The 13561-nt window shown below is 43.4% G+C and overlaps 1 protein-coding gene across 3 annotated transcripts in view; it reads left to right on the forward strand.

Moving 5' to 3' along the window:
* dachd (dachshund d) overlaps nucleotides 1-13561 on the forward strand; it is a 91843-nt gene that overhangs the window by 73178 nt on the left and 5104 nt on the right. For 2 of the 3 annotated variants that reach the window (XM_025903660.1, XM_005475443.3), the window contains exons 7-10: nucleotides 8537-8682; nucleotides 10804-10951; nucleotides 11662-11805; nucleotides 12916-12984. In XM_025903660.1, the coding sequence (XP_025759445.1) occupies nucleotides 8537-8682; nucleotides 10804-10951; nucleotides 11662-11805; nucleotides 12916-12984 (507 nt within the window). The remainder of the gene's footprint in view (nucleotides 1-8536; nucleotides 8683-10803; nucleotides 10952-11661; nucleotides 11806-12915; nucleotides 12985-13561) is intronic. The other variant, XM_005475444.3, reaches the window with a different exon arrangement.

Genomic DNA, 13561 nt, shown 5'->3' on the forward strand with positions numbered 1-13561 from the left:
GTGCTCTTTTCGGAAATATTCCACTGACATCTATGGTATCGCCGTACAGTATCATTAAAAGTTCGAGCTCCTTGTCTCTCATCTCCCTGACTTTTAATGTATAGTGTTTTGCTCAGTACCTCCTGATGTCCTTGGAATCGCGAGCTTCAAACACATGCTGACTACCTGACTTTCCCTAAGTCAGGAGGCAAGATCATTAGCCATCACAGCCCTGAAATGTGACTTGGCAGACAATAATGCTTTATGATCAAACAACTTGTCAGTGCGTCCTGTTGAAATGAAAGAGTGCAAAAAAATAATTCAATAGAGGATCAATCAAATTTCCTCAGCCCGTGTGAGAGAGAGATTGCTGATGGTGCAGAGAGGGGCTATTCCTCGAGGACATGGGAGTTCATTTGGATATTTGTTCTCCCCTCTCATGAATGTTCCATTGCGTGACACCATCTCCTGCTAATCACATTTCACTGAAAAAAGGGGTGGGTGGGTGGGGGGGGGGGATGCTTTTAGGAACGTTGAAAGAGAGAGGTTCTTTTTAATCTTTGAAATGCCTCAAAAGTGACAGAATGCTTTCTCCTGCCAAGACGTGAGCCTCGGATGGGGAGATAAATATGCTGTGGTCAGCTAAGTGTATCTAGTGAGCAGAGAGGCAAATTTAATAATGCATTATCATTCACTGGCGAAGGTGAAATCTCCCTGTCCATCAGGAGGCTCAGGCCTGTTTCATGTTACCCTTCACTGCAAATGAACAAGTGCTTTACTCAGCCATACCAGAGATGCACAGTAGGCACCAGTGCTTTACTATATATGCTGCTCAGGACCGTCAGGAAAGCAGGGCCCCGTAATCAAAGCAATCATCTATCTGTCTTGACTGGAGACGTTAATGCTCACGCTCTTTTATCCTGATGAAACTGTTGTTGTTGAACAATAACCCCTTCTTTTTTTTTTCGTTCTGAGAACACAAGGTGCGTTTTACATATCTGAGCATCTGCTATTATGCAGATTATGGGAACATATTTACCTGAATGCCCTTGGACAACAGCACTAAACAATTATGAAGATTATGTACAATGCAGAAAATTTGCGATTCAAAACAATACCTATCGTAGCGGTGGCAACTGTTGCAGACAGATAAGGTTGACCCTGAATGTGTGTTTCTGCGCTTTCGGAGACATTCTGTGGGGTTGTTTGTATAATTTAATATTTACATGTAAACAGTAATTAAGCGATGCTACCAACATGCCAAGGCCAGGCTCTGCCAAGGTAAACACCAGCCCTAGTAGTTTGCCACAGTCCATCATGTTTACAGACTTGCAGAGCTGAGTGCTGTTTGTGTGCTCTTCCTTGGCAAAGCCCATAAAGCACAACCGATTGGATGCCGAGTGTTCAACACAGTCACTCTTATCGTCTGGCAGTCTGCTCGCTGACTTGAGGACATTGTGAGTCAAACCTTTAAATTTTCACTCGGCGATAATTACGCCGCTATACTTGAGCTTTTATATCCTTTCACTGAGAAAGTAAATCATTCCTAATAAAGAGAGGAAGAATGGGGGGCGGAGGGAAAAGTGCTCGAGGACTAATTCTCTTCACTCCCTCCCTCTCTATTCTGCTTTTTGAAAGCCTTTCTCTGAGTATTCCAGTCACCTTGACTTTGCAGCTGCAGCCTTATAGTCTGTTGCTTATCCTGCCTAACCCCAGCCTGTCAATTAGGTCTTTAAAAATTAATCTCTTTAACTGGAAATACCATGCCAGCTTTCTTCCGTCTGTAAATGAAGTGTTATTAATTCACACAGCGCAAAGCCACTGTTATGAATAATGTTATCAAAACAGATTTCCACACGTTTAACACGTCGCTCCTATTAAAACCCCTTAAGTATTTTTATTACTGTGAAAACAGGACCGCTAATGGATTTGCATCAGTTTTTTGCCGCTTCCTCACCAGGCAGCCGCGGAGCAAGTGCTCCTAAGCTAGGCCCTCTTTAAAAGTTTACATTTTCCCATTTTCTCTTTTGTTCTTTCATCTTCATTTAAAAAGAGAAGGAAAAAAAAAGAAAAAGAAAAGAAAAGCAGCTCAGTGTATCCAGTCTGGATTAGTGCCAGCTGTCGTCGACAGTCATTCAGCAGTAGCGGCAGAACGGCAGAGCCTCTCCCTGTAGGATTGCAATGCCAGGCAATGACACCAATGTGTCTCCCCCCTCCCACCACCCCTCCTCCGCTTCCCCACCCTACCCCACCCCTTCCTCCCAAACCCAGCAAAGCTCTGATCTAGCAGCAGGCTATCTGGCCAACCACACCAAGCTAATACTTGTTCTATTAAAACCTGGTGATTATGGGGGATTTCCTCTCTGTTTGTTTGTTTGAATGCTTAATTATCAATATGTAATTGGCATCTGTATTGTGATGTCGGGCGCATATTCGGTGGCATATTTTGCTGGAATGTAAGTTGCTATCGGCTGGAAACAGGACTCCCCAGTCACCGTCTAAGTTAAGCTGCATGAGAAGTTGCTCTAATGAATTAATAAATGCCAAACAAAGGAGAACTAAACAAAGAGTGAGAGAAATAAATGGCTTGATGATTAGTGGGTCAGGCAGCTTAGCGGGGTGTACAGTACAAATGATCCCCCCTCTGAAATGTGAATGATTCGGGCAAAATAGCCAATCGATAGCTGAGGCCAGTTTAATCTCTGGGATTCTTCTGTTAATAAATGGGCCCGGACAATAGAGGTCAATATGCAAAGACAGTTTAAACACCTTCAAAGCTCCTCGCAGTGATGTCCTTCTCCAAGCATTATCTTCTTGACAGTTTGGGCTCAGAGTCGATAGGTGAATTACAGAAATCTATTCAAGTCTCAAGTCAGCCCCCCCCCTCGTCATTTCCCTTTCTGAGCCACAAGTTTATTTTGCTCCGCCACCACTGGCCTGACTTAAAACCGAGAGCGAGGATTTTAGCCCCTCAATCTCTAGCCTTAACCAACTTGCTCCTTTCCCCTTTCGTCCATCCCAACTGCGATCGTCTCTCTCTACAAAATGCCATTTTGCCTCTGCTTACTGCTACTCTTTAAGAGCTCATTTGAAGCTGTGCGCTGGCAGAAACAAAAGTCCTGTATGCTTTTATGCAGTCATCACAGTCAGCCAAGCCTGTAATCCTCAGAGGTCCGATAATGACATAGCCCCTGCATTTATTACATGGAGGAGAGGAGAGAGGGAAAACGCTGACTTTGAACAAATGAACACTCTGACCTTTATGCAATAAATATGACATGGGCCGCATAAAAAGACAAGATATCTTCCTCCTGAATGGAAGTCAACACGGATCCTGCTCCCTTGCCTCTTGCTCTCGCTGTTTCCATTTCTCTCTCTCCCTGTTTTTCCCCTCCCCTTCCTTCTCCAAGCTAACAGTTAAACAAAGGACAAAATCTCTCTTAACTGCACCATAACAGTGTAATCTGTGCCATTATGCACAGCGTACCCTGCAAAATATTTGGGGACAAGCACCTGTCAGATTTCCGATCCTCGTGGTTGTTTCTTATGTTTGACCACAAGCCGGCGTCAGCGACAAGAGCATCATTGGGTATATTTGTCCCTGCTAGGAGAACACAGTTTTAACAGACAGAATCAACCTTTGACTGTGTCTTTTGTAATCTCGGCGCGATCCCAATCGAGGGTTGCGATCGTCTTCTTTTGTCACCTCGGACCGCCTCTGTGACAGTAAAGGATTTATGGTTATTTCCTCCATGCAGCCTGTCCATCTGTGGCTCTATCTTCATATGGCCTTGAGAATACGATTCAATTTATTAAAGCAAAGCAATGGACTCATTACTTTAAAAAGGTGGCACGAGCGAGCGGGAGAGAGAGAGAGGGGGGAGAGAAAGCGAGAGAGGGAGAAGTGACACACTGAATTGGTTATTAATGGAAAGGCACAGCCATAGGGCAGTTGAAATTTAATGATATCCTACAAGAAAATATGAGGGTGTCACTCTCCAAAAAGTCATGCTAAATGTCAACATTTTAAGGTCCCGGTGCTAATTTTATGCCTGTGCACAGTAATGTTTTGGAGAGCATTTAGGAAACACGGCCCAGTGGCCAGCCTGATTATCCCACTCACCTTCTCTCCTCTCTCCAAATGGGTTTGTGCAGCAAGCGATTTCATCTCTAAGTGAAGGGAACATTAGGGAGGGGAGAAAGAGAGAGCGACGGAGGAAAAACACGCGGTTTGATTTTCATGCTGTGATAAGAGAGTGGGAGCCAAATGTTACCTGTTAATCTAGCCCAAACCGACCGGGGCTCTTGACTTTGTCCCCCAGCAGGGATGGGGCAAACACTCATTTTCCTCTCTCCGTGATGAAAAGGAAATTAGCTTAAATGTGATGAGGGCACATTAAGTGTGTGTGCCGTGCGTGCGTGTAATGAATGTGTATGTCCGCTTGAGAGTTTTGCATACATCCGAGCACGTGAGCCTTTCCTCTTTCCTCGCAGCGTATACGGCGCGTCACACACACATATGCGCGGCATATGCAAGGGATAGTCATTCCGAAAGAATTTGTCCTGTATGGATCGTCAAACACTTTGCTTAGGTGGAGCACGCTTGCGAGCCATCCAAATCCTCCTGATCGCAAGCTATCATGTACATATTTTATTCTGCGAGGAAATGAAACCTGCTTTTATCACATTTGCAGAGGTTACAGTTGTTAGAATCAGCATACGAAATGCTATGCTACCTGTTTAAAACTCTCTCGCAGTTACAGCTGACTTTTCTTCTTTTTTCCTTTCCTCCAGAGTGCAGACATCATGTGCAAGATCAGCTAAGGCTCATGTTTTTTTCAAGTGCTCAAATTGCATGCAACTTCTTTTTTTTTTTTTGCCCAGCTCTGCATCGCCACGTTCGTACGAGAAGACAGATATTTCCCTTGACAAGATTTTTCCGAACCTAGCGCTTTAAGTGCAGCTTGAATAATGCTGTGTTTGCTGCTAATGGCTGTCCGAGAGGTCATAACTACTCCATTTGAAGGAGGCTGGTTTTCTCCGCAGCCCTGGCAGGTCAAATCAAATGTAATTGTGCAGTGAAAAAGCATTGCCTTGCTTTGTGTTTCCTGTGCTGACAACCTCCAGGTTTAGCATTCAGTTCTCCTGCTGGGAGGAACACAGGTTTGCAAGGACAAAGGCTTCACCTGTCAATATATCACACTGACTGGCCAGCCAAATGTACCTCTGCTCTCCCTCTCTCTTTCCCTCTCTCTACTATCTCTCTACGCCTCCGTCACTCTTTCATTCTTCTGTTGCAGCCTCCTCTACCTCAGACCGTGCCTCACCTATCTATCCATCCGTCTTCCGTCTTCAAACATCTATCTCTCTGTTGCCGGCATCCTTCTGTCCTCTTTCTCGCTCACTCTTTTTGTGTGTCTTTTTCCCCCCCGTATCTTCCTCTCCTCCTGCTCACGCTTGCCTTCGTGTGAGTACTCAGCTGAAATGTCCTGAGGGACCCAGTTTCAAACACAGGAACCAGAAACATATGGCACATTTTCAACTCCCAAGGTCAATTACAGCTATTTATCCAGAGATTGCAGCTAAATTTCCCAAGGTTTCTTCTAGATTTACCACAGATTGCAATGTGTGTCTGTCACATTTTAAATCAGGCCAGTTTCCTCTGCTTCCCTCCACTCCCTGCGACTTTCCATCAAATATTTCAAAGGCTTTCAAGTGAGTTTTAGACATGTTTTATCTCTGGTTATCATGTGCCCCATCTTTTTTGCTTCAGTTTTGCGAGGTCCAAGTGCCGCTTGCAACACAAATCTAATAACATGTAAATTGGAGATAAGCCCAGATCCCTCCAAGTGATATTTTTTACATTCATAGTTTGTCAAGTCAATTCCTGGGCCCCTGTTTTAGCAGCACAACACATGAGGAGTGAGAAAATTAACTGGATAGGTGATTCATCATTGCTAGCACACTGTCAAGGACTCCCTCTGCAGCTATTGAGAACAGGGTGGAGGAGGAGGATGGAGAGGGGAGGAGGGTGGCAGCGGCGGTGGTGGTGGGGGGGACACGTTGTTTTAAATTATGGCATTTCATTCAGAATGCATTGTATTTACAGCGTCCCATTTTTATTTGTGGCTCCTATTATCCACCGAAACAGTTGTGCATGAAATGTTATTTGTGACAGGGGTGACCTGCGAGTGTTTTTCCACACAGTATTTCATAGTCGGGGGGCCTTAACTGTACCTTTACCGTACGGTAAGCACAAGAGGCTGTCACAGCTGCTGTTGGCAGCCTTGCTAGTGCAGAAATATCACCTGGAAACAGAGTACTCCATTCCACCGGCCCCCATCACTCCAACGCCTGTCGCTGTAATTAAGTTGAAGTCAACGATTCTGGAGCGATGGTGAGAAATAAACATGCAAACACGTGCCAGCATTTGCAGCCAGGCACAGAGAGAAATGTAGGGTGGGCGGGTGGGGGAGTTGGGGGCGCTTTAACACTGGAAGCAGAGGAAACCGGCGGATTTACATCGTGTTCATTGGAATTTACATTTGAGTTTCATTAAGCCACTTTTGATTATATTGATGAAATTAGCCACTTATTAGCTCCCCCAACCCCCCCACCTTTTTTTTTTTTTGTGAAAATGCCACTATTTATGTGCAGCTCCTGGTGGAAATGTTATTTGACAAGAGGTGCTGTACGGTAGTTTGAGTCTGTCGAACAAAACACGCTGTTTGCTTTTCCCAGAGCATGACAGGTTGTTTCCCCTGCAACAAAGCCATCAAATATTCTCTGTGATCCAACATTGTGTTGGAGGGGAGGCCTGCTGAGTGGGAAGCCGGAGTTTGTTAAAGCAATGATTTATGATTAATGCCAACACTAAATAAGGGACAAAGTGCCTACAGTACAAATCAATTACAAAGCTACAACAGCAGACCTTTCCCCGAGGTCTACTAACGTCTCTAGTTGTTATGGAGATTTTATTGGAGGTGGGTGATGCATGCATATAATGCACGCAATACATCTATATCAACCTGAGCTGGAGCCAACTGTAATGCTTTTGATCTTTGATTAGTTACTTTATTGAGATAAAATGGGACTTTCATGTTGTGCCACTGTATAAGGGAGGGTGCATTTTATATCTCCACCCAGACGCCCACCTCGGAATGCAGACAGGATTGCACCAAACAAAATAAATTACCGCAGGAGTGGCTTCTTAAAAGTAGGCAATTCATTATTTTTATGAAGTCAAATTATAAACAAATTTTAATCCATTAGGCAACCATCCATTCTAATTAATCAACAGGAGTGAACTCCATCTGAAAAAGGAGAAAGGTTGTTTACTCTCTCCACGGACCAGCGGTGCATATTTCACCATCTTCCCCACTCAGGAAGAGAAGGGGGGAGAAGGGGGGAAAAAAAGATCTCCAAATTACAAACCTAAACTGTGAATCCTAACACTCGACTTTTGGCGGTGAGATGTTTCCAGGGCATTTGCAGATGCTTGAAATAATCTCCAATGTTTTTGCTCAATCTGCTCTGAGGATGGGTGAAATAAATACTTTAAACTAATTAATGTAAGACCAGCTGTTCCCAGCACTTGGCTGGCGTTGGTGAATATTGATGGGAGGGAGAGGCAGGGCTGTTCAGCTCCGCTCGCTGTTTGTTCAAGATTCAGCCTGCCACATAAACAGATATGAATACTGGATGAGAGCAGAGAGGTGCTGTGCACAACACAGCCAGGGTTCCACATTACAAATAAAACTTTTCCCCCCTTTCATTAAATTAACAATTAAACAGCTGATGGCGCAGGCTTCCTGTGGAGACCTTTTTAGACTTGGATGTGTTTAATAAACTGTCTCTCCGCAAGATGGTAACACTTAGAAATTCCTGGCTTGATAAAAAGCTCACTGGGCAAAAACATGTGTCAGATCTGATGGGGCAGCGAACGGCACTGTCTGACATACTGTTTTAGTTTGACCAGGCTGTACGTGTTTCTGCCGCTCTGCCTCCTGCTTTCTCTCCCCTCCCTCCAATGCTCCTCCTTCCTCCTCTGAGGCCCGGTGGAGAGGCTGGACAGCAGATGGCAGGGCCCTACCCTTCTGCCGGTGATGAATGGAGGATGATGTCATCTTAGGTTTGACAGTCACCCATGCGTGCATACATAAAGGAAGCCCAAGCCGCTGGGGTCAAACTGCTGGCCTGCTTCTGATTTTTTGGAGTCCACATGACATCTCTTAAATGGGGGAAGCTGGATTTATGTCCTGGTTGATATTGTTCAACCCCACCATTCAGGCCGAGAGAAGAGGCAAAAAAATATGAAGGAATGTCCAAGGGAGCAATCTGTCCACTATATTTCTGAGTGGAGAGAATAGCTGGGATTGGCTCCTAGAGATCAATACAGGCCCAGCCATTGCTGCTGGTCAACTTGATTCAGGATCAATATGTATTAGCTTAGCAACAAAAAAGCTGCTTACATATCTGACCACTTACTTTCAAGTGGAGCAACTTTTAGTTTTAGGAATCATCAGTCAGTCTTTGTTGTTACTGTTTTTCTTTGCAGAGGACAACCCAATGTGCACCCCAACAGCAAGAGATAGCTACGAGCGATTGTCACTGGCTGGACAGACCCTGCCTCCGGGATTCCCTTCACCTTTTCTCTTCCCAGACGGCCTGTCATCAATAGAGACTCTCCTTACCAACATACAGGTATTGTTGCTCACTCGTGTTCTTGTAGTAAACTTTGCGTTGAACCTTTGACCTCAGATAGCAGGGCCTCTGCGTGGTCAGACTTTAAAAAGTCTGGAAAGGTTTCCAGCTGCACCCTACTAGATCAGCTTTGCAGGATTTATAGGTTTTTTTAAGCCTTACTTACTGTATCACGTTCTGGGCCTTGGTTTAATTCCACAGTTCATCCTTACTGCTTTTAAGCAAGTTTTTCTGACTGGCTGGCCCTTGCAAACTGAACAGTAGGTGGGTGGAGCTTCTATGCTTACAGCTAGAGCAATGTGCCTGGGACAAGCATATTAAGGATCTGAAATTCTTATAGATTTTTAAAGGCACAGTGTGTAAAATGTCACCACTAGATGTCAGCAGATTGCAGTCAACTGAATATTGTTTTATCCCTCCCAATTCAAGTCCATAATCCTGCCGTAACATAATGTTAGCTTATAACCCACTGTTGTTGTTTAGCTGTCTTGTTGTCAGGTGTCCGGGAGAGTAATAAGTGCAACAATATTGGGAAAAAATGAGTATGTTTATCTACATGGTAGAGCCCTGACTTCAGTTCAGGAGATGAGGCGAAGAATGATTATGAGGTGAAGATGTGAAGAAGTGAGACAAAAATTAACAAAGAAATTGTGAAAATACAAATGTAAAAATGTTAAGTGGTCATATATAGTTTGAAAGAGCAATTTGTCCTCTTTAAATTAAAAGTAACTTGTAAAGTGTACTATGTATGTAGCAGGTCTAGCTACAGGCAGAAATGCAATGTCCATAAATAACTTCAAAAGATTTCTTATTGTACCTTTAAAGCTCTTCATAAAATCTCTGTCAGTATATTCTACTGTTTAAGTTTCTCCGCAATATTAAGGCTTCTGATGCTAGCTGGTATAAGTCAGTGTTACAGAGTAAGAGCTAATTTCTTTGTCCGAGAAAACTTCATGACACGAAGATTTGAACGGACAGTTTGCAGACCTTAACCACTATCTGCTCAGAACTCCATTTAGGCTGCAGCTCAAACACCCTCAGTCAGAAAGATGAATGTATTTGCCTTCTGTCTGAGTGTAATGATGTGTGTACGCTGCTGCCCTTCTCGTTGCACTTGTACCGTTGGCACCAGAGTCCTGCTTCTCTTTTGGCTCTGCGTGGTAATTAGAAAGGCACAAGTAAACCCATTGCCAGCTCCCAACACTCCTCTAAGTCATCTTTGATAATGATCTTCGCATTGAATATTTATATACAAATCAACAAAATGAAACCAAGCAGAAAATTAAGATAAAGCAACTTAGAATAAATTGGGGTTAGAGGAATCAACAATTAGTACGCTATAGCCCAGTGCATTGGATATAATTGCATGTGGATGGGGACTAATTGTGATGAAAATGCCACTTCTATACGTGCACAGAACTGTGCAACATGTAATTCAGGACAGTCAGGAGTATATGATGAGTTGCTTGTCATTTTTGTTCGTATTATGAACCCCCGCTGTGCTGTGTAAGTCTGTAAAGTTACTGCAGAGAGAGAAGAAGCTAATGTTGTCCATAGTAACCGTTTACCCTCTACTTAACCAAATTCATCTCAAGTGTTTCCTGTTTTTCTTTTTTTTCTGACAAACTTCCCTTTTCTTCACCGTTTGCTTCCTTTAGCTCTAACTTGTTAAAGCTGTCAACGCTTGTATTTCACAGTTTTGACCAAAAGGGGTCAGACATATGCAGCACTCGCATCAGGATTCTGTATCTAAAAAAACCAAAACAAAGAAGAAGAAGAAAAAAATAACTACCCTAAACTCTTGTAGATCTGTATCCAGAGCTGTGGAGCAAGAGGTTGCACTAAAAGGCACCGTCATGGGTAAAAGGTTAGTTCAGGTGACAGTCTGACTGAAAGGAAACGTGTAGAAGCAGTCAGCTTTTGGCCCTGTGTTCTGCTTCAGCGCTGTGGGCAGTACAAAGAGCTGCTGTGACATACTTTCAGTGTGGTTTGCTGTCACTTCATCTTGAAGCTCTTAAATAGACCACATCATTCTCTCTTTGCCCCCCCACTCATCCCTTTTTTCCTGTATATCTCGCTGTGTATATATTCATTGGTGTGTGTTTCTGCGTGTGTGTGCAGGGCCTGCTCAAAGTGGCAATTGACAATGCGCGGGCTCAAGAGAAGCAGGTGCAGCTGGAGAAGACAGAGCTGAAAATGGAGCTGTTCAGAGAGAGGGAGCTCAGGGAGACTCTGGAGAAGCAGCTCGCCATGGAGCAGAAGAACAGAGGTACTGCCTGACGACTGCCTGGCACTGTCAGCCGTGTGTGTGTGTGTGTGTGTGTGTGTGTGTGTGTGTGTGCTTGTGTGTAAGAGAGAGAGAGAGTGAGAGCAGGTGGGTGGGCTTGTGCACAACTGTGTACAGTGTTCTCATGTTCAGACTTCACAGGCCTGTGCTCATGTAGATGTGATCGCTCCTGAATGTATATAAGCAATTCTCCATGTATGTTTAATGCCTCTGATTAAAGCAGACATAAGCTTCTGTGTGCTTCTGTGGCTGCACATAATATGATAGCATAGCTCTGGTTTTCCCGCTCTTAGTCTGTTAACATAATTGGAAATACACACTCAATACAAATTTACTCTCAGTCTCATGTAAAATGCATCACAGTCATACGCTAACTGTATCGTTTATGTTTAATGAGAGAAACTCATGAAAAATATCCCAATAAATTTTTCAGTTAGCTTTAATTCCCTCTAGCAGTTTACTAAGTCACAGTCAGTATTTACTCAGAATCTCTTCTTTAAGGAAAGATCTTTATATATAATAAAATATTTAGCATTAATTGAGTTTCCCTTTTCCATAATAGTGTTCTACACTGACTAAAAAAAAAAAAGATTACCATCTTTCTGCTAGAGTATTTCATTTGAAAATAAGGCTCCGCTAATTTGCCCCAGAGCTCATTTTATTTTCCCGCTGTGGTCTTTTCCTCGTCTTAGCCATCATTCAGAAGCGTCTGAAGAAGGAGAAGAAGGCCAAGCGGAAACTCCAAGAAGCTCTGGAGTATGAATCCAAAAGGAGAGAGCAGGCCGAGCAAACCCTGAAGCAGCCCTCGCCCTCTGACAGCATGCGCTCACTCAACGGTCAGACACTCCACAGTGAGACAGTGTTGCTGTACATGACTACTTAAGTGTGGGATTTAGAGGGACAAATAAGGAAAAGAAATCAAATGGTGGAATTCTCCCCGAGCAAAAGTGATAAAACAGAACAACAATGATCTATTATTAAACGACATCAAACATTTTCTAGTTGCTTCAAATTGTGCATATCTCATTTCAACTCCAACTTTCTCACAGTCAACTCATACATTTGCTTTCTGTTCTCATTATGTCCTTCTACTACTATTACAGCACCCAGTCATTTCAATTATCATTTAATCTACCTCCTGATTAATTGATTAGTCATTTAGCATGTCTAAAATATCCATGGTGACATATCTTTACATGATTACCTTTGTTCTGTCAGAGCCAAAATACATTAAGTTGACTATGATATGGGTTTAGAAGGCTGGAACAGACAACATCAGCATTAATTGATGAACAAAATAGTTCAGAATGATTTATTCTGCTCTCTGTCTGCAAGCCGATTGGCTGACGTTTTCAGCTCTAACGAGTACTCTACACTGGGATGTATCCCAATGTAAGCACACAGACAAGCACACCTTTCCAGCACCTTTGAGGTACAAGTACATTTCCTCAATTATTGATCACTGTGTTTATCTGACAGCTCTAAGCTGGCAGAAGCCCAGTTCCATTTGTAAAAGAAACGTTCACTTTAATGCGTCAGTCATTAATGCACAAGCTCAACCATATCAAAGTGGCATTCTTTTATCATTAGTTCACTGGTCTGCCACTAGCGGTGCGCAGTATGGAGTTATTAAGGCAATTAGAAAAAGAAAATCAAAACACGACTGTTCATATTAGGTGCAGGTGTAACGTTGCTTTGCTAGCTTTATTTCATCAAGCCACGCTGGGGTTTTTAGTTTAAAAGATTGTTAAATCAAGGATTTCTTTCTTTCTCTCCCACCCTCCCAAACACTGTTGGTAATTAAAGAGAGAAACGGGACGCACATGCGGCTTAGATACAGATTGACATCTTAGTCTCTTGTTTTGAATGAATGATGCTGTGAAACTGGCATTGTGATAGGTGGATGTCAGGGATGTTTAACGGCGGTGATCCCTCTCTTCTCTCAGACTCTCTGACCCCTGAGATGGAGAGTGACCGCAGCAGTGGGAGAACAGATGCTGAAAGGACAATACAAGGTACAGGGGCTCAGATGAGACAATAAATCTCCCTCTCTTTCTCTGGCTCTCACTTTTGCTCTCTTCCTCTGTTGCCCCCCCCACTCCCTTTCTCTGTCACCCTCCTTTGCACACACACACTCACACACTGCTTCAGTTTATGAACATTAGTGTTTCTGTGCCTGCTGTTCAGACATACAGCTCACCATCTGGGCCACAGCACTAGGTCAAGATCATTGGTTTTCTGTAGAAATAATATTGTTCTTTCTCTTGACTTTTAGTGGGTGTGATGCTTTTAGGAAAAGAGGTAAAACTCGCGTGGGATAGAGCTGGAAAATAGCGAAAAAGCTAAGCTGTAAGGTCGTGGAAAAAAAAGAGAGACTTTAAAAAAAAGTTGTTTATTTACAACTCAGGCGGCATTAATGAGTCATAAAACCACAAAAAGCAGTGGAATCCCTCCTTTGATAGTCATAAACGGGGCAAATCAATCCATTTTATGAATAAGCCTTGTACATTTTTAATGGTTTGTTTGTTTGTTAGCCTTGGGGGTGCAGTATGTGTTTGGGGAAGGGCGCTCCAGCGATAACCTCCGTAGACT

Source organism: Oreochromis niloticus, linkage group LG16 (genome assembly GCF_001858045.2).
Source record: "Oreochromis niloticus isolate F11D_XX linkage group LG16, O_niloticus_UMD_NMBU, whole genome shotgun sequence".
Lineage (NCBI taxonomy): Eukaryota > Metazoa > Chordata > Actinopteri > Cichliformes > Cichlidae > Oreochromis > Oreochromis niloticus.